This window comes from Epinephelus lanceolatus, chromosome 21 (genome assembly GCF_041903045.1).
Source record: "Epinephelus lanceolatus isolate andai-2023 chromosome 21, ASM4190304v1, whole genome shotgun sequence".
Classification (NCBI taxonomy): domain Eukaryota; kingdom Metazoa; phylum Chordata; class Actinopteri; order Perciformes; family Serranidae; genus Epinephelus; species Epinephelus lanceolatus.
The window spans coordinates 31,931,873-31,951,969 of NC_135754.1; the positions used below are offsets into that span (position 1 = coordinate 31,931,873).

Consider the following 20,097-nt stretch of genomic DNA (forward strand, 5'->3'; position numbering starts at 1 on the left):
AATCATTTTATTTGCACCCTGTCCTGAAACTGGGGCAGTTTGCTCACAGCGGGGAGGGGAGAAGGTGGGAAAATCTGCAGCAGGCTCCATTTCCAAGAAACAGATGACACCCAGTTAACATTTGTAATCACAGATATCATTTTCCTTGTATAATCATACTACACACCTTTCAGCCAAATATAGCCTTCACGTCGACAGGAGGACTCGCCCAATCAGACTGTGTGCAGGCCTCTCCCTCTGACTGCATATATAAAGGTTACTTGATCAAATAAAATCAAACATCTGCATAGTCTGACCTTTAATAGCTTCAATCCAACATCTTTAAATGGATTGTTTCTGTTATTTGTGAGCCAGAATGTCAAATATTGGTCCTTAAGGCGTTTTTTGCAGCTGTGAGCATGTCAACTAACTGTTTCATTAGTCAGAGGAGGGTGCAAGTACTGATATTTTACTATTGTGTCCACACATCTTTCAAGATACATTTTTTTTCCTACTATCCAGAAGAAATCAAAAGATATAAAGGTTTAAGTTTTATACAATTGTTTGTTTGAATAAAAGGACTAAAACGTCATTATGCTGCCCCCTGGTGGTTTTATCGGCAACAGACTTTAGTTTCTAATATTGTGCTTTTATGACTTGTTTCTTTAATAATTATTTGTGCAAATAATTTTGTTGTCGATCTGTTTGTGCTGTAAAGCTATTCATATAGACTTGTTTGTCACAAAGCATCAAACACACAAGGAACTTTTCATAATTCAACATGTCCTGACAGAGAGAAAGGATGTCATCCTTCACCTCACGTCACTCCACTTCTCTCTGGACAACAGCAACAAATTCATCACCTAGAAAACCATGGAGACTTTGTCAACCCTCACTTTTCAAAAACGTTAAAACCAGCTAATGTTGCTCACTATTTTTGTCAGCATTGGCAATACTGAATTGCAAAATCACAAAAGTCTCCTGTATAAATGGCAAGTGTTGGGCACTTGGGCTATTTAATTGCACAAATTCCAATATTCAACATGACATATATTTAATAAAACATGCAGGCCAGTGAATTAGTTATGAATAAAGAATGTGATAAAACGTTGACTTCATTATAACAATAACAGAGTTAATACATTGTGTACGGAGTCTGCCAAGTCCAAAAAGGTCTTTATTTAAAAACTTGTGCGCACAAGAAATAAAAAAAAATAATAATCTTTTGAGACCATAGGGGCTCCGTAGTTTTGTAATATGTGATAACAAATTATTTCTGGAGCAGAGCAGCAGAATAAAAAAAACGTCATGATGAGAGGAGTTTGCAGAGATCCGGTTGCTGCAGCAGGATCATCCCGGACGTTTCATGTGCGCTGCGGTTACTTCACTTCAGCTCGATCACCGTTTGGCTTCACTTCACTACAAAGTTGTAAAAGCGCCTGGCCGACGGAAATGCGCGCAGGAGCCACCAGCTGTGTGGGAACGGGGAAGCGGTTCCGGTGCTGAAGTGTCAAAGGTCTGATCTGATCCTACCTGGAGCGACTCTCCGGTTTCACTGCGGGACGCCACTGCGTCAGCAACAGCTGTCCTGCAGCCACGCACCGGCTGCCAGAAGGGGAGAATTACGTCCTCGGTGGAAGGCTTCGCGGAAGACTTGATTTTTTTTTCAAGTTTGTTGGATTCTGTGGGAATATTTGCTTTACCGTGCAAGGTAACCCAGCACCTACAGGAGCCTACAGGACTCCCGCATGAAGCTCAGAACATAAAAGTTTCCTGTCAGGCTGCAGACTCAAAGGTTTTGCTTTGACTTGATTCTTTACGTTTTGCTGCTGTTTTATCTCATAACTGGCTGTGAGTTTGACACCTCTTACCTTTGTGGTGGATGAAGGCATCTTCCCGATTTTAAGGTTATAGTTCAGCTATTTGGTGTAGGGTGTTAATTTCTCCTCCTTATTTGGACTGTGGTGAAACTTGAACGCTTTTCTATCGAGTAACGCAGATTCACTCGGCTGCCGTTTGATAAGGAGCATTTTAAAGGTATGAAAAGTGTGTTTGCAAACTAAATGAAGCGAGGCCTGCTCAAAATAATCAGCTGCTCTGCCGAAGAAATTAAATGCAAAGATGCGTTTTGATATGTGCGCTATTGTTCTAATAATAAACACAGACCTGTAATTGAGCTTCGGACAGATTTGGATTTGGTAGATTTACGGCTCCTCAGCATTATATGTGCGTTTGAGCAACGTGTTTGTGTTGTGAAGTTGCACATGTAGCATGGAAGTAGTGTTTTACTACTCTATTATGCTACAGTATGTACAGTATGAGAGGGAAAACTGCGCATGAGCATCATAACAGGGCTTCACCTGCCAGGTGAATAATCTCCCTGGAGCCACATGGCTGCAATGTCCAGTGTGGACACTTTGCAGCCGTCTCAATCCCCACTATGCCTCCTCCCACGAGGACAACGTTTTATTTTTAGCTCATGTCTTCATTGCAGATGGGCAAGATACTGTGATGCTGTGGATGCTCATACCCCACCATTTCTCTGCCGTTAATCCATGTAGCCTAAATCAGAGGTGTGGGACTACAGACAGCCTGGCTCCATGCAGGCAAGGCAGATCTTTTGGACACTGCAGATTTTAACAGAATGGGTTTTTACAGTGGAGCCCCAGGAGTTGTGGATGGGGTTCATCAGGTGGTGTTTGTTGAGTTCTTAGAGTGAGTTTTGTGTTTTCACATTGCATCATTTCTCTTAAATATGTTTGTATTCTCCTCTGACAGCCTTACTTGTGTCATCACATGTGTGACAGGTGGTATAAAATATGGATTTCTGTAGCTTTCAACATGCAAAATCGTGTGAAGATGTGTCAGTGGTCTTCCTCTGCCTGAGTCTGTTTGTGTGCCTCGCATCACATGTTCTTGGACGCAGAAGGTGTCGGTTTTGAGTTTCTTTCACCAAGTGAGCCCATGTGACTGCTTGGCCAGGCCTCTTGTATTTTCCAGAGTATTCAAAAGGTGAAATAAGGTTAAAGATCAGTTAAACTTTTTTTTTCCCTCCTAAAATCTCATTTGTTCATTTCCCCCATTTTGATAATTGCGTTCAACGTACAGTTTTGTTTCTTTCCCCAGCTCAAAATTATGTGACACATTATGTTGAAGTTCTGTTTTAACTATATGGTTCGAACATGAACAGCTCCTTCGTGGACGTTCGTGTTTTTTAAGGACTGGATTGGCATTATGAATATGATAATAGGTCCCTCAGGTCCCTCACAAGCTGGATGGAATATTCTCCATATCATTTTCACATGTAATCTACTCAGATTTCTGTGCAGCCAGTGCAAAGGCCAAATGGGTCAGTTCAAAGCAGCAGAAATCTGTTTAGAGAGCTGCATTAGACGATATCAAAGACTGACATTATTCCTGGTGTATTCCCAAAAATAATTTACTTTTTAAGTCATTTACTAGTTTAGATCCAAGACTGTTTATTAGTGCCCTAAAGGCTCAAATTGTTAGTAACATCATATTGTTATACTGTCACTAAAACTCTAGAAAAACTGCTTATATTGTACATTCCTGCAAACCACAAATACAGATGTGTATACAGATACGGTTACAGTCGTACATAATTTTGTATCAGATACACTGAAACTTTTCTCATCAATGCAGTGGTGAAGGTGTAGTTAGGTTTTGGCATGAAAGTCACTTGGTTATGGTTAGGAAAAGATCAAGTTTTGGCTTAAAAGACCCACGTTTGGTGGCATGAACGCCGCTGTGGAAGCAGGGACTGATCTTTGAATAACAACCAGGTTTGGTGGCTCAGACGCCCCTGGGAAAAGTACCTGCGTTTAGTGCCACAAATGCTGCTGGAAAATGGTGAAAAACACCCAAGCTCAGTGGTGTAAACGCTGCTGGGAAACACTACAATGTGTTGGTGCAAAACAACCAGGTTTGGTGCACCGATTGTCACTGGGAAATGCAATGTTTCTGTGAAAAAACACCCAGGTTCAGTGGCTCAAATGCTGTGATGTGTCGCTGCAAAACACCCAGGTTTGGCAAGAAACACCCAGGTCTGGTGCCACAGATGCTACTTGGAAACGCAGTGTTTCTGTGAAAAACGCTCAGGTTCAGTGGCTCGAACGCTTCTTGGAAACACCACAGTTTTTTTTGGTAAAAAACACCCAGGTTCGGTGGCTCACTTGCCACTGGGGAACGCTGTGAAGTGCTGCTAAAACACCCAGGTTCCGTAAAACATGCCCAGGCTCAGTGCCACAAATGTCAAACACCAGTGGGACTGCAGCAAAGGGTCTGTAAAAAACAACGAGTGTTGCTGGTTTCCAACAGTGGTCTGCTGCTTGGCAGGCATCTCACCTCGGTGACACACTACCCACCATGCCCTCCACCTCCCGATGACGAAAGTCAGCTAAGCTTATATATTACTTTGCTTTGGAAACATTGATATGATACGTATGAAACATGCAAATGAAATGTATTTGTGGTTTGCAGCAAGATGTAGGCCTAATGCCAACATTTGGTCTTTATCCAGGAGACCAAGATATTTGTGGTGAAACATTTGCTTGGCAGCTGGAGATACATTATTTGGCTGCATCCTCCAATAAAATTCTGGATGTATAGATCAGCAGGCCTATATGTCTCTGTTAGCCATCCAACTATCTGAACGCACCAGGGAGATTATGCTAGGTCTTCGCAGCTCCTCGGTATGCAGCGACAGAGGCATACCGTGAATGACGGCAGCTGTCCTCTTAGCAGCAACATAACGCATGAAGGGATGTGGTGCAGACTGAGTCCACTGTGCACACATCTGATAAAGACATCAGAGTAAGACTCCAAGGGCTTGACCCTGAGTAGTTAGTGAGGCCATGAACAGGCTGATCATTTTCAGTCGTGCAAAAACTGCGTCTGTTGGCAATGTACAATGACACGGTGCAGGAAGTAGGAACAGGTGGAGAGGCCTGTTTTAATGTGGCTCCCTATAGCGTTTGAAATACAAGGTTAACTGCTGGGTGACAGGGTGTTGAAGCAAGCTGGGAGAGGGCGAAGCACTGTGTTGCGATTTGACCCCGTGAGAAAACAGGGGGAACAGGAGCACGGCAAATGTCAAAGGACGTGTGAATAAAAAGCCCTTGTTTGCTCTGTGGATCTGTTGTTTACAACTTAACCACATACCAGGAGCTGTAAGAGCTGCGTAGTGAGGGGACTGAGATGTTTGTCATGTTGTCACAGGACTTTGAACTCCTCAGGGCACCAGAGTTACGAGTTAAACAAGTCATTAAAATTGATTTAACTGTTAGGTTTGTAACACTTGACAACACGTAAGTTGTCTCCTACTATAGAGGAAAGTTTCTGCTTGCCTCCAAGTTAATTGTCAATAATTTAATTGCTTGTGCTTCACTGGTTCACCGACCTAAACGTTTCCCCTGCACAACCTCTCTTGTCGTATGAACTCAAGCTACCCTTGTGACAAAAGCCAAAAGCTAGTTCGGCTAGTTTCCGGAGGTGAATATTGGCATTCGCATTCCACGGCCGGCTAGTGTAACGAAGAGGTGTCTACATTACATCGTCTATATCCTCAGCCGGAATGTCACAGGTCACATGGCCCAAGCTGACATGCAAAGTGAGATATATATTACTGTCGGGAAAGCTTCTGAAATCTAACATTCACTCCCTCAGTCAGTTTCAGTTTGCCACCTGTCCTCAGAGCGACTGCAGGAGCGCGGTTGTGTAATGAGCTGATTGTCCTCAGCTAGACTCTTAAAATCAAGTAGGTTTACTAAAGAGCTGAGCTTAAGTGTGAGGTAATTGATTTAAGAGGGAAATGTTGTACTTTCTACTCCACCACATTTATTTGACAGTCAGTTTACAAGTTAGAATTAGAATGTACGATAAGCCCATAAAGTACAACACATACAAGATTACACTTGTGGTTCCCAGCTGTAAAAACAGCATCTGGTTGCCATGTTTCAGATGTTGTTAGCAGCTCTACCAAAGACACATTTCCCCTTTAAACTGCTCAAATGATTTTATTTAGATAATAGTTTGAGGCCCGAAGAAAAAAAGATGATAGAAAAGTTTGAAAAAAGGGTGTAGCTGAACTTTATTATCATCTCATGACCCCTCAGATATATCTGCTGACCCTTAAAGGGACAGTTCATCCCAAAAATCAACAATCCATATTTTTCCTCTTACCTGTAGTGCTGTTTATCAGTCTGGATTGTTTTGGTGTGAGTTGCAGAGTGTTGGAGATATCGGCCGTAGAGATGTCTGCCTTCTCTTTAACATAGTGAAACTAGATGGCACTCGGCTTGTGGTGCTCAAAGCGGCCAAAAAATATGTTTGAGCACACAACAGCAATGTCTCTTTCCAGAAATCACGACTTACACACTGATGTATCGGTATTAATAATCTAATAATGTTATGTATTATAATATATAAGTCAAGGCGGCCATTTTGCTACAGAATGATTACTTTTACTTTTGATCTGATGTATGTTTTTCTGATACTTCTGTTATGTTAAGATTTTCATTGCAGGACTTACTTGTAACTTAAGTAACAGATCTGACGACCGCTGAATCAAACACTGGCGCAACGTGTACTCTTTACACAAGTTGCGTCTCAGACAGGACTGTATTTTCTGGACGTGTTTTATGGCGAGTTTAAGCGTGATACACAGAATCTATTTTGACTGATACTGAATATCACTCTTGCTGCACTCTTGGCTCTTTGGTGCGAAGAAACACACGCTGATAAATGTAGCTACAAAACTCAACACGGCGCCAAAGCGTATTATTTACCTGACTGACGCGAGAGACAAGGCAACAACCTCTTTGGGGTGGACTTTTTTGAGATTGGCGGGCCCTCAATTTTTTTTTTTTTTTTTTTTTTTTTTTAAAGGACGTTTGATGGCTTCAGCAGTAACAGTGTGATGTAATGCAATCAGGAAATGTTCACCATAAGCTGCGCAGAAACACATCCATTCTCAGGATGTGTATTTTAAGGTTGGCTCACGGTTGAGTGCGGCCTCCCAGAATGGAGTTTTGAAAGGGGAAGATGAGGGGGGAAACTAGGGCTTGGAAGGTGTTGGGCTGTGCAGGTTGCCTTGATATTGGTAATAAATCTAAAGTTTTTTTGGGTAAGATAAACTGACCCCTGTAGTATTACTGCTTAAGGAGAAAGGAGCCCTGTCAGTTGTGTTTGAGTGATTAAAGATGGCGGCTGTGATGAGTGATAGGGTTATGATGAAATGATTGAAGTCATTGAAAGAAGGATTCAGAGCCTCAAGTGTCACATAGGCGGTGGTGGGGTTGTAAAGTAGCGCATAAGGGGTGCGGAGGCGGAAGCTTAGTGTGTTTGGGGCCCCCGTGTAAAATAGAAGGTAGTGGAGAGAAGAGTCAGCTCGGAAAGATAAGTTGGCATGCCGTCCTGTTTATCGGAGGGATGTGAGGCGCAGAGCGAAGGCTCAGCCAGGAAGGAATGAGCAGAGTCATCGGGCCTCTGAAACACGACGCTCTCTCTTGATTGCCTGGAGCAGCTGGGCAGCCACCGTATCTGTGCGAGCGTGTGCGTCTGCTCACAAGTGTGTGAATGCATCATTTTCTGTTTGAGTGAGGTGGCTTGAGGGGGCCTATATTAATGTGTGTAACCAGTGGCTATCACTGCCTCTTGTGTCTGTGAACTCTTCTCTTTTTGCAGCCTGATACCAGCTCGTTTGTCTGTTCCGGTGATAAATGGCATGTCTTTATTCTGTGTTTAGTCTCTGTATCTTAGTTTCAGAGCATGAAGACATTAAACTTCAGTTTAACAGACTTTATTGCAAGTGGTGACGTCTGAAGGCGACAGCCAAAATGAGATGCTTTGTAGTTACTTTTAAATAATCTGACATGATTTTTGCAAAAAAAACCTTTCCTTTAACCCATTTCTTGTTAGCTTAAAGGTCCATTGTGTAGGATTTAGGAGGATATATTGGCAGAAAAGGAATATAGTATAATATGTATGTTTTTTGCAGTGTATCGTCACCTGAAAATAAGAACCGCTATGTTTTTGTCACCTTAGAATGAGATGTTTTAATCCACATACAGAGCAGGTCCTCGTTTATGGAGACCACCATGTTGTACCGCCACGTCTCTACAGTAGCCCCAAGCAGACAATAAAACACTGGCTCCAAATAGGGCCACTTGTATTTTGGCGTCGGCCACTGTAGTTAGCAGCCCCTCCGCAATTAGAGTGTCAGAAAAACACTGTTTTTTTTTTTTTAACAAGAAGCTGCTCTTATCAGTTTTTTTACGGGTTTAAATCACCGTCTGAAATAGAAAAAGAGCGTGCACCTGCTGTTGCTGGGCTAGCTGCCCGTGTCTGCCATGCCAAATAGCACTCTGGAAACACTGATTTGTAACTTGAAACTGCTTTATGCATTATTTTTACTGGTTTAAATCAGCGGGTCAGTTTGTTTCAGAGAGAGGGGGACCTCTGCTAACAATTTGGTTCACGGTAAAAACCTCCTGAACGTCTAGATCCGGTGCTGGGCTAGCAGCCCGCCTTCAACATGCTAAAAATCATGACACTATACATTTCAATCACTTGGTCTGTATGTTTTGGAGAGGAAGAAACCTCAGCGAATAATTCAGCTCCCAGTGAAAACCTCCTGATCAATGAACACTGAATGAATTCTAACCCAGAGTAGTTTCAGCTGGTTGCAATCTAGAATCCTCACTGCTCCTTCAAGGCCCACCTTTACAGTAGTAATTGTGTCTTTGTCCTCAGAATATTTTCAAATACATATCAAAGCTCATTTGCAACTCATTCAACTTAAAATATATAACATTTGCAGAATGCATGTTGATTGTGTTGCTCTCTAGCAAATATATTTTCCCTCTCAACTTGTTCCAGTCAAGATCCACATAGCTATTTAACAATAACATACCATCTTCAGGTTAAGTTGTTGTAAAATTACATAGCAGGAAGTGTGACAACTTAAGAAGTAGTATCTTTTGTTTTATATGGCAGGATCCACCAGTTTAAAGGAGAATAAACCACTGTGTCTGTACTATCAGGAGCCTAACCTCAGCTGCTCCAGACGAAACCAGACTGGTTGCTAAACACATCAAAGGATGTAAGCGAACGCCACTTGGACCCTGATATGGAGCGTCTGCTAAGCTAATAAGTAATCTGATGTACACTAGTAATGTCATGGTCTCTTTAGAACGGTGGGAAAGTCCGAGCCCTCGTCCCGAGTGCATCTAGTCATTTAGGTGCCATCTTAAACACTTTTTAAGCACTCGTGGTGTAGAGAGGGGTGCAGGGTCGGAGATGTGGGGCACAGAGTGGAGGGCAGGAGGGTGAGGGCTTTGGACATAGGTCACAGACACATATGGAGACATAGACGTTTAGCAGAGTGGTTCCTAACCTTTTTGGCTTTTGACCTCTTAAGACAAAGGTGTGTCTACATGTGACCCCTGATCACGGGTTTAAAATATTTTAAGCAGTTGTCATTTAAATAACACAAGAACAGGTCAAACTATTTGATATTTAACCAAAAAATATGATATAAATATGTAGAAATTTGTTTAGTATAACCTTTTTCATCACAACCCCATCACTGCTTTAATACACTGGCTCCCAACCTGGGGTCCCGACCCACATTAGAGGTCACCAGATCTTCACAGGGGGTCGTGAGGCCTTCTTGATTTTAAGGGGTGTAAGAAAACTTTAGAATATATGTGTATATTTGTACAGGAGGCCTATATCTCAGCATTTCATTCATTTCTGTGAAGAACGCTAAATGAAATTGTTATTTTCAAAGTTTATATTGTTATTCAAGATCTAAACTTTAAAAAAAATCTCACAGGACAAGGTCACAGTTAAGACTTGAGCACAAGCTGTACTCACAGAGCCTTTACTCTTTACTACACAGCCTCCTGCATTAGCAAAGTGTGCAGTTAAAACAACCCAAGAGCTAACAGAACAATGGCCAAGTGTCAGGGTGAAAAAGAACACTGAATTTGTCAAAAAAGAAGCCAATAAGTTTGAGTAACTGTTAACAAATAAGAAAATTAAAAATACAGAGAGAGGCTCGCATATAAACTTTTTAAAATGTCACGAAAACTGATCTCTGATGCAACATTCATTAATAGAAAAGTGGCCCCTTAAGAAAAAAGGCTGAGAACCACTGTTTTAATACATCTGTGACACACCAATGCTTAAAAGACTAGGAAATCCCTCGATCAACTGATCATCAGAAAACTGATTAGTGCTTTTCCCTCAATCATTTATTGAATAGAAATATCAAACATGGGTTGCCCTGGTGGCCTCAGCATTAAGTTGACATTTGCTGCACGTTCTTCCTCGTCTCTCTTCTGTCATCTGTCCACTGCCATCTGTCTGAAGAAACATTTCTCTATTTCATACCACCGTAAATTTAATACTTTATTTTAGGGCCCGACCGATATGGATTTTTTGGGGCCGATGCCGATTCCGATATTATGGAATAAAAAGTTTTTTACGTTTTTCAATTTAAAAAAACCCCAAAATACCTGCTTTTGATGGCTTAAATATAGTTCAAACACTCGTTACAAAGATATAATTTGAAGGAAGAACATTTTACTATTTTCACATACTTTTATTATCAGAAATTGTGTGGAACAAGCAGCATATGAACAATTTGAAGACAAAATAAATCAAAAATATGATGTGCAAAAAGGCAGTAAACCTCTGGGAAATAAAATAATCATGCAAAGTCTATATGAATTAAGACATTCACATGTATGTTCACAGTACCAGAGTTGTTCTTATTATTGCCAATTTAACAGAGGTAGGTTATAGTGCAAAAAGTAACACAAGGACATCATTTCTAAGTAAAACACCATATTCCCTGCATTTTATTAGTGATGAAAATATAAGTGTTAACATCAGCGTCAGCCTGGCAACTTTTGGCCGATTGCCGATTATTCTCTAATGGCTATAATCGGCCGATTAAATCGGCCGGCCGATAAAATGGTCGGGCTTTACTTTATTTATTTAATAACTCAAATAAGTAATTTTTGTTTTTGGGTCTCGGGACTTGTAGTGGTAATTTGTAATGCATGGACTACATTTTATACTGATTGGAATCGGAGGAGTCTTAAAGGAACACTTCGCCCCCAAAATGACCATTTGCAGTCACTCACCCCATGTTACGCTGAATTTGTGAATAAAACTTTGATTTTGAATGAAGAATCCAACCTCTCACACAACTCCTGCAGCATAATGCAAGTCTCATCTATCCTGTCGTATGCTCAGTTCTTCCCAACAGACAACCTTTTTTTGATAGGGAACGAAACTAAAAGTGGAATTATCTATGCTTTCTACGAAGCCAGACTCCACTGACAAAAACACATATTTTAGCTTGCTGAACATGTGAGCTGCTGCTCTACCACTGTCTCGCATAGCAGTTTGTTTGTGTAACTATGTGACTCGTGGTGTTTTAAAGGGTCAGTTTGGATTCACCAAAGTCACACAATAAGTCACAATAACTAACTGATTGAGGCAGCCGTAGAGCAGCGGCTTCCATGTCCAGCAAGGTAAAATATCAGTTTTTGTCAGTGGAGTCTGGCTTTGAGGAGAGCACTGGTAAGTTTTATTTTTAGTCAAGTTTAGACAAGTGTTTTTGCTTCATCATCATGAAGTAAATGTTGATTTCACAGTGTAATAGCTGCAGAAAAATGTCACCATCGGAGCAACTTGGTACAATTCCCAGGGAAAATGAAAGCTTGATTTAAAAGGAAGGCAGGAACTGTGTCGGCCGTTGTGCAACCAAAATAGGAGGAAGACAGTCCTTTTGTTTTCTGTGGTAGCTATCAGTAGCTGTCCCCATTTACCAAAGAGTATTAGTGTATGGCAGAGGGTGGAACAACCGAAGCAGCTTAGGACACTGAAGAAGGTGTTTATAGAGTATTTAATTCAACTAAAAATGTTAACAGTTGAATTAAAAATGGTTGATGTAACAGTGTGCATAGCATCTCAAAATGTACTGTATTCTCTGTATTCCCTCCTCATCCTCCCCCAGCTCCTTCTAGGGAAACCCCGGTGTGGTGGTATCCCTTCGCGATGCGAAGATGGCGCCCCTGCTCCCTCCCCCAGGCACCGATATGTTCCGCCGTTTCACCCAGGAATCGCTGGCGGAGATCGAGAGGCTCAAGGAGGAAAGAAAAAAGCCAGCAGAAGTAGAGGGCCATGTGGAAAGAAAAAAGGCCACGGAAGAAGAGGGCCACGAGGAGGAAGAGCCAACGGCCCCAAATGCTGATCTGGAGGCGGGCAAGAGTCTGCCCTTAATATTCGGAGACCCTCCGCCAGAGCTGCTCAACACACCTCTGGAGGACCTGGACCCCTTCTACAAAGCACAGAGTGTCAGTCTGAGCACATCCTGGTCTCACACGACAACTCTGTCCCTACATAACCTAGAGGATGTATTACTTAACATAAACCTCAGCTGCATACAGTATACCTTATGCAATGTACACCATTTCATTCGTGGCATATGTTACAGTTAAATGTTAAAGTATCATTTCAAGATTGTCATCGCCAAGTATTGATTGAAATGTAGGAAGTATTTTTAGACTGTCTCATATTTATACAGACCGTCTGTGTTTTTCAGACATTCATTGTGATCACCAAAGGAAACACAATCTACAGGTTCAACGCTGAACCGGCTTGCTACATTCTGAGCCCCTTTAGTGTGATTAGAAGAGGAGCCATCAGAATTCTCATACATTCATATCCTTTGAACTATTTATGCTTTATCTATTGTATTCTTAAATGTAAAGAAGTTTGAACTAGACATACAGTGATGCAGATTTTAAAGGGGGTGTTGACTTACACATAAAATGTCTGTGTTTGTTTCCTTAATCCTGAATTAAATTATTTAGCATGTTCATCATGATTACCATTCTATCGAACTGTGTATTCATGACGATGAGCAACCCACCAGCATGGAGTAAAACCGTCGAGTGAGTGCTCCTTTATTGTAGTTTTCAGTCATTCCTGCATCACAGTACATTTCATTTTTGCTTATGCTAACTTGTGTTTCTTCCCAGGTATGTTTTTACTGGAATCTATACCTTTGAGGCAACAGTCAAAGTGTTATCAAGAGGTTTCTGTGTTGGATCTTTTACATTCCTTCGAGATCCATGGAATTGGCTGGATTTCATGGTGATCAGCATGGCGTAAGTGCACTTGCACTTGATATCAGAAAAATGGTCCTATTGTTACATATTCTAAACGTCTTGACATTCAGAGTAGAACTTTTAACTAATAGATATCATTTTGTTGAGACATTAGTTTGTATATCTCTTTTTATCACTCATCTAAATACTGCTAATAGCCAAAATATATATATATAGATATATTTTCACCATCATATATGAACAAACACCTCTGCAAAAACCCCGAGAATAAAGGCAGGAGTAAACTGGAAAGACTGGTGTATTTAAGTACAGCTGAAGTGGGGACTTCAGGCAGAACGTTTGAGGAAAAATGGCCTCTAAATATATGTATTGTAAATTTTCGTCCTTTTTTTTTTTTTTACGTTCTTCAAATGGTTCACATGATATCCTATGAAAATGCAAATGCAGTGGTTGGCATGATATACAACTAACGTGCACCCCACAAATGGTGACGTCAGGTTTAACACTTCACTTGAAGGTATCTACATAACTATGACATGACACGGTCATAACTATGACATGACACGGTCATGAACTTGTCATAAATATTATGTATATGTCATAAACGTTTATGACTGCTGTCATTAAGTGTTATTCGGTTTTTGTAATGACAAGTTGACATTGTTTGGGTTGTCTTGATTACGACAACTTGACATTGATCAAAGTGACATTACCAGAAGTTGTCTTTGTCATGACAAGTGAGATGTCCTTATAATGACAACTTGACATTAACCAAGATGACATTACCAGAAGATGTCTTTGTCATGACAATAATAATCATTATGTCAGCGTGTCATAAACACAAAAAGAGTTGCATTTCTTGTTAATGTCAAGTTGTTATGACAAAGACAACTTCTGGTAATGTCATCCTGGTTAATGTCAAGTTGTCATTATAAGGACATCCCAAACAAATTTAATGTCAACTTGTCATGACCACAAACTTCTGGTAATGTCACTTTGATTAATGTCAAGTTGTCGTAATCAAGACAACCCAAACAATGTCAACTTGTCATTACAAAAAACAGATGACACTTAATGACAGCAGTCATAAACATTTATGACATGTACATAATGTTCATGACAGGTTCATGACAGTGTCATATCATAGTTATGACAGTGTCATGTCACTCTTATGTAGATACCTTCAAATAAAGTGTTACCAAATAAAGTTATATAGGTTAGGTTTAGGAAAAGATTCGGCGTTGTCACATTATGTATATAATGTAAAGTTATGCACTCAAATTAAAGATGTGTAGCTTAAATTTAGGAAAGGAAACACTGTTGGGCATTGTCACTTTACATACATAACATGAAGTTACATAGGTTAGGTTTAGGACAAGAAACACGATGACCATGTAAAGTAAAATATTTCAAATGTCACTTGCTTTCACATGGGACACAAACATTTGTCTCATGTGGAAAATTCTGTGTTGTTTTACCCATCCATCACTTCTGGTCTTTATACTACTTCCTTCTTTACACCTGTCAGTGCATTGGTCATGTGATCACAGCCTTTCTAGCTATGTGAGAATATGAGATTATTGGCTAATGACTGCGTGGGTTATATACGAATTCTGGTGCATTACTTTTGGTAGATGTATGTAAAAGCAGTGCATGAGAACAGCCGGAATTTTTAGACAAAAAAATAGGTAAATAGGGTAAAAATTCTAACCAAAAGATATCACCATGAAACTTCCCCGGCTGATTACACGCAGTAAGACGATTATTTTTTTGTATTACAAGTCATCTGAAGTTTTATGTTAAAATATTCAAATGAGGCATTCTCTGATTTAATCTGCCCTTTTATATACATTTCCAGAACAGAAATTTTAACTAAAATAAACAACTAAATATGTAGTTTAGATATTTTCTCTCCACTAGTCTGAAAGAAGACAGTCATAAAAGTACACTGCCTAATCGAAGTGACAAACTATCAGCTAATGCGAAACCTGATATTGTGCAGATTTTGTGCATTTTAAACCAATACAAAAAGGAAAATGAATACAGTCCTCCTATGTAGATAATGCCTTTGATTAACTGCTTCATGTCTTTCCACAGATACGTCACTGAGTTTGTTGACCTTGGCAACGTGTCAGCCCTCAGGACATTTCGTGTACTTCGAGCCCTCAAAACAATTACTGTGATTCCTGGTATTTAAAATATTTTGTATATGAATTTTATTATTTTTGTATGTGACTTTGCTTCACTTAAAATTTCATGTTTTTATTTACATCTATTGATGTTGGCATTATGTTTTGTGACAATGGAATACAAATAATTTGTTTACCTGATTCAGAAACATGCCCCCCACATATAACTTGTGTTTTGTCAGGTTTGAAAACCATTGTGGCCGCTTTGATCCAGTCGGTGAAAAAAATGGTGGACGTCATGATTCTGACCGTCTTCGCCCTCGCTGTTTTCGCCCTCGTCGGCCTTCAGCTGTTTATGGGAAATCTGCGTCACAAATGTGTGCGGTGGCCCATCGACACAAATGAAACTGCATTTGAATTTTTTAACACCACCACCACGTTAAACGACACCCTGTCCTTCAACAACACCATGGGCGTCAATGAGACAGCATATTCCAACAGTACCTTCAATTTCATTGAGTATATTGAAAACACAGGTATGTTTAACACATATTAGATCTTGTATTTTAAGCTGATATCATCCTGCCTGTGGATCCTCAGTGGGAAAGATTCCACTATGTCTTCTTGTTTGGTTACAGATAATCACTATTTTTTGGATGGCAGCCCGGATGCTCTGATTTGTGGAAACAGCTCTGATGCTGGGTATGTATCATCCACGCTGACACCACCATGATAATTTGTCTGGTCAGTCTGGTCTGAGTGTTATTTGGAGGCTGGGAGAGCGATTATAGCATGTTGAATCTTCATCTTTGTTGATAGAAAGTGCCCAGAAGGATACACATGCATGAAGGCTGGGAGGAACCCCAACTTTGGCTACACCAGTTTTGACTCTTTTGGCTGGGCCTTCCTGGCCCTCTTTAGACTCATGACCCAGGACTACTGGGAGAACCTCTTCCAGCTGGTTGGCACTTCTTTCATTTATTGCAAACAGATTCAATAGGACGTATAGCTTGAAAGTTTTTCAAAAATAAAGTCATGCAAACAAATTTGTCCTTAGTTCTCGTAGCTTCTTTTTTGCTCCAAACACAGATCCTGCGGGCGGCTGGCAAGACATACATGCTGTTCTTTGTGGTGATTATCTTTCTGGGCTCCTTCTACCTCATCAACCTCATCCTGGCCGTGGTAGCCATGGCTTATGATGAACAGAATCAGGCAACTCAGCGAGAGGCCATAGAGAAAGAGGAGGAGTTCCAGCGGCTACTAGAGCAACTCAAGAATCAGGAACAGGTAACTTTTACAAGCAATAAGCACCATAGCTGCTCATGACTTCCACTAGAGCTGTGTTGAAGTTATTTGCTTAACTATTTTTAACTTGATGACTGTGGTTGCTGCCATGTAACAGCTTATGGCAAAAATTAAAGACCTTTTGTTTTGTTCCTTAAAGCTGGGGTAGGTAGAGATCTGGAAAATGCAACAAAACAAGCAAAAACAGCAGAATTTCAAAATACACACTCTTTCTGAAGCTCTACGCTCTTCAAACAGTAACCCAAGTGTTTCCCGTACGTTGATTTATTTAAAATTATTTTATTGTTTAGTTGCGTAGCTCATTTGCTCAGCCCACAAAGGAGACAAGAATTAGAACCACCCCACCACCCCTCCACCTCACCCCCTCCTGCTGTGAACGGCTTCTCTGAGAGGAGAGCAGGCAGCAGCATGGGAAAGGGACCCTCAGTTGGTGGCTCAAATTGGGCCAGTGCAAATCCCTCCAGCGCCAGATGTCACAGTGGGCTGGTGGCCAGTGACAACACCTGGTCTAACCTGTATAATGACTGCAACGCAAAGTTCCGGAAGGGAGTCGGAGGCTGGCCAGTCCCCCCGGAACTGGGGTTTGTGTCGACTGGATTCGAGTTGCTGCAGCTGCTGACTGGAGGTCTGTTTCCGGAGATGCTACCTCACAGTGTGGTGGTCTGTAGCAGTGGATTTTGAGGCGGAGGACATAGCTCTTCAAGGCTCTGTCTAACGTTAGCTACATAAACATGGACTTGAAACTGCAGTCGTGAGCCCGTGGCTCCGGTTAGCAGAAGGCTTAACTATCTGCAACATTTTCTCTCCATCTCTGAAACACTTCGCTGATTTTGACGTGTGTTATTTAGTTTATTGTCAGTTTAGTTTATTGCCTCTTTTGGGTTGGTTTGCAGTGTAGGAAATTGTTACCAATGCTGGAATAGCAACTTTCTCTGCAGGATTCTCCGCCATTGAATCAGCCTTTCATCAAAGGGATTGGGTTTGAAGAACAGCCAATAAGAACACCCTCTCTCTGAGACGACCTGTGATTGGCCAAAGTCTCCCGTCACAGGCTAGATCAACTAAAGGCCCTGACACACCAAGCCGACGGTCGGCCGTCGACCAAAGTTGGGCCGTCGATTCGGCCTAGTTTTTGCGGTGAGTCCTGCACCGTCGGCGCTTTGGCGCCGGCGGCCGTCCGTGTAGTGTGTTCAAATGCAACTGACACAGGACGACGTGAGGCGACGTAGACGATGCAACAGTAGGCTTTTGTCGCCTCTAGTTCTTTGATGTCAGTTTGGTGTGTCTGCACCTTAAAGCCTGAAAACTGAGCCAAGAGGAGAAGCAGAAGTCTGGTGTTCTCTCAGACCACTTAATTACAATGAGCTCCAAGTTTATTATGGGGTTTCGCCCTGATGAAGCCAAAATTAAACTCCCTACCCCAGCTTTAATGAAGAATTAAAATAAATACCTGTAATTTCATGATTTAAGTGTGAGAAAATAACCAAACTTGGAACCAAAACTGTTAATATTAAGTGTTAAAATAAGTGTAAATCGCATTGTTGGTCGTAAAATTTAAGCAACAGGGTTTTTTTTGTTTGTTTGTTGTTGTTGTTTTTTAAATCTAGCAGGCTCACACTCTTGGGAGCCGGCTCACTCTAACTAGTAAGTCACTCAGTCATCACACCATGTCTGAGATGACAGATGATGAATCCAGCCCTAACAATGACGAGAATATCAAGGATTGTAACGGGAGAATCATCCCCCGTCTGTTAGTCAGAGCGCCCACCATGGTCAAGGTAAATCAGTCGCCCTCCGGTCACAGTTAATCTGGTCAGTCTGAAAAACCAAAAGCTTTTGGTTTTGATTTGCAACTGATTTTTCTCACCCTGTTTTACAGCCCACTACAGAGTATGAACTCAGCGAGAAGTCAATAGGCTCTTCTGTGCACAGCATGCTTCATCTGGAAGAACCGGGCCTGACACAGAAGTCTGTTAGTGCTCTCACTGTGCTCACTGCAGCTGCTATGGAAGGTACAGTGCCAATGGAGGTACTCAACACTGATAATGCACCGGCGATTGTCAGTGACTGTTATATAGGATTTATTTTATAGCTTTGATTAGACCAAAACAAGTAGACGACACAGCAGCAGCAGCCTGTAAGCGTCTAGAAGTGTCAAGTTCCTCCAGGGAATGAAGAAATACACAAGGCTTAGTTGCTGGTTCTTAGAGGAGATGCTCTAATGTGAGCTGTAATTGCTTAGATTATCAAGCAGTTGTTAACATTATACACTAGTTATATCCAAGGCCAATACAGTAGCATTGTCTTTAGCTCGCCATAATCACATTGTGTGCCGGAGAAATCCCTGTCAACATTCAGTGTCGCGCCCTCGTGGTGCTAAGCTTGGGCTATTTCAGCTCAACTATAACTTGGCACAGACATAAATTTTAACGTCACTCATCATAGCTCTCTGTTAGCTGTATCATGCATATCATTTAAAGATGTTTAAAGCTTTGATAACCTGACAGTAGACTACCTGATTGTTTTTCTTTGTCCAGAGTTGGAGGAGGCTCAGAGGCCGTGCCCACCGGGCTGGTACAAGTTTGCCGACATTTTCCTCAAGTGGGACTGCTGCCCGCAGTGGGTGCTCTTTAAGAAGTGGGTGCACTTTGTGGTGATGGACCCTTTTGTCGACTTGGCCATCACCATCTGCATCGTGCTCAACACCCTTTTCATGGCCATGGAGCACTACCCAATGACCCCGCAGTTTGACCACATGCTCTCAGTGGGGAATCTGGTAAATATCTGCCATAATAACAGACTGTGTAAAACTGAGTGGACATAGCTCGCGGGTCTGAAAAGTAAGGGCTCATTTATGCTCCCTTTATGTACGAAAATGTATACATCCGTTTCAAATGATGTTACCGTCACTGCCCACATACTTCCATGCGCCCTTTACGTTGGCATGGATGTTGACCAATATATCCACCAGGAGGCAGCCCAGAGTCAAAAGTTTATGACAACAACAAACTCAAAAACAAACATGGCGACTGTGGAGGAGATATTGATAATGTACCTCTTGCATAAATGACAAAAACAGAGGCAGCGTTGTAGGAGCCGGTGGTTGGTGAGGCCGTTAAATACATCGCGACTGGAGGACGGAGAATTCTTTTCTCTAGTACTGCCGATGAGAGAAATTGAATTGTTATTTCTTCTTCGTGTCTCACTAGAGCTACGTATCGGGTAGTGACAGCAACACTGCCCCCACGGTTCCCGGTGGTACTGCTCCGTTTGGCCCGTATCCGTAAGCTTTATGGAACCGTGCAGAAATACGGACGAAATGAACGCGGAGCATGGACAGAAGGCTCCGTCCATATCCGGATCCGTATTTAACGTTGAGCATAAATGAGCCCTAACGCTGATGTGCAAGTGCCTCAAATGTGCATTCTTTCTAATGGCCAGCAGGGGGCGACTCCACTGGTTGCAAAAAAGAAGTCAGATTGTGAGAAAATGAGCCTACTTCTCACTTAATTTAT

General features: G+C 41.6%; 1 protein-coding gene and 1 pseudogene across 2 annotated transcripts in view; both read left to right on the plus strand.

The window, feature by feature from the left end:
- The first annotated feature begins 1,367 nt into the window (after positions 1–1,367).
- On the plus strand, positions 1,368–12,796 carry LOC144459476 (sodium channel protein type 4 subunit alpha A pseudogene; annotated as a pseudogene). Its single transcript, XR_013488444.1, has 3 exons — positions 1,368–1,690; positions 12,032–12,371; positions 12,620–12,796. The product of XR_013488444.1 is annotated as a sodium channel protein type 4 subunit alpha A pseudogene (transcript).
- A 91-nt stretch (positions 12,797–12,887) lies between these two features.
- LOC117247176 (sodium channel protein type 4 subunit alpha A) overlaps positions 12,888–20,097 on the plus strand; it is a 30,224-nt gene continuing 23,014 nt past the window's right edge. The window contains exons 1-10 of the mRNA XM_033611494.2: positions 12,888–12,971; positions 13,059–13,187; positions 15,246–15,337; positions 15,520–15,813; positions 15,916–15,979; positions 16,097–16,238; positions 16,367–16,564; positions 18,190–18,360; positions 18,462–18,594; positions 19,120–19,358. Coding sequence (XP_033467385.2) covers positions 12,892–12,971; positions 13,059–13,187; positions 15,246–15,337; positions 15,520–15,813; positions 15,916–15,979; positions 16,097–16,238; positions 16,367–16,564; positions 18,190–18,360; positions 18,462–18,594; positions 19,120–19,358 — 1,542 coding nt within the window. The 5' untranslated portion in view covers positions 12,888–12,891. The remainder of the gene's footprint in view (positions 12,972–13,058; positions 13,188–15,245; positions 15,338–15,519; positions 15,814–15,915; positions 15,980–16,096; positions 16,239–16,366; positions 16,565–18,189; positions 18,361–18,461; positions 18,595–19,119; positions 19,359–20,097) is intronic.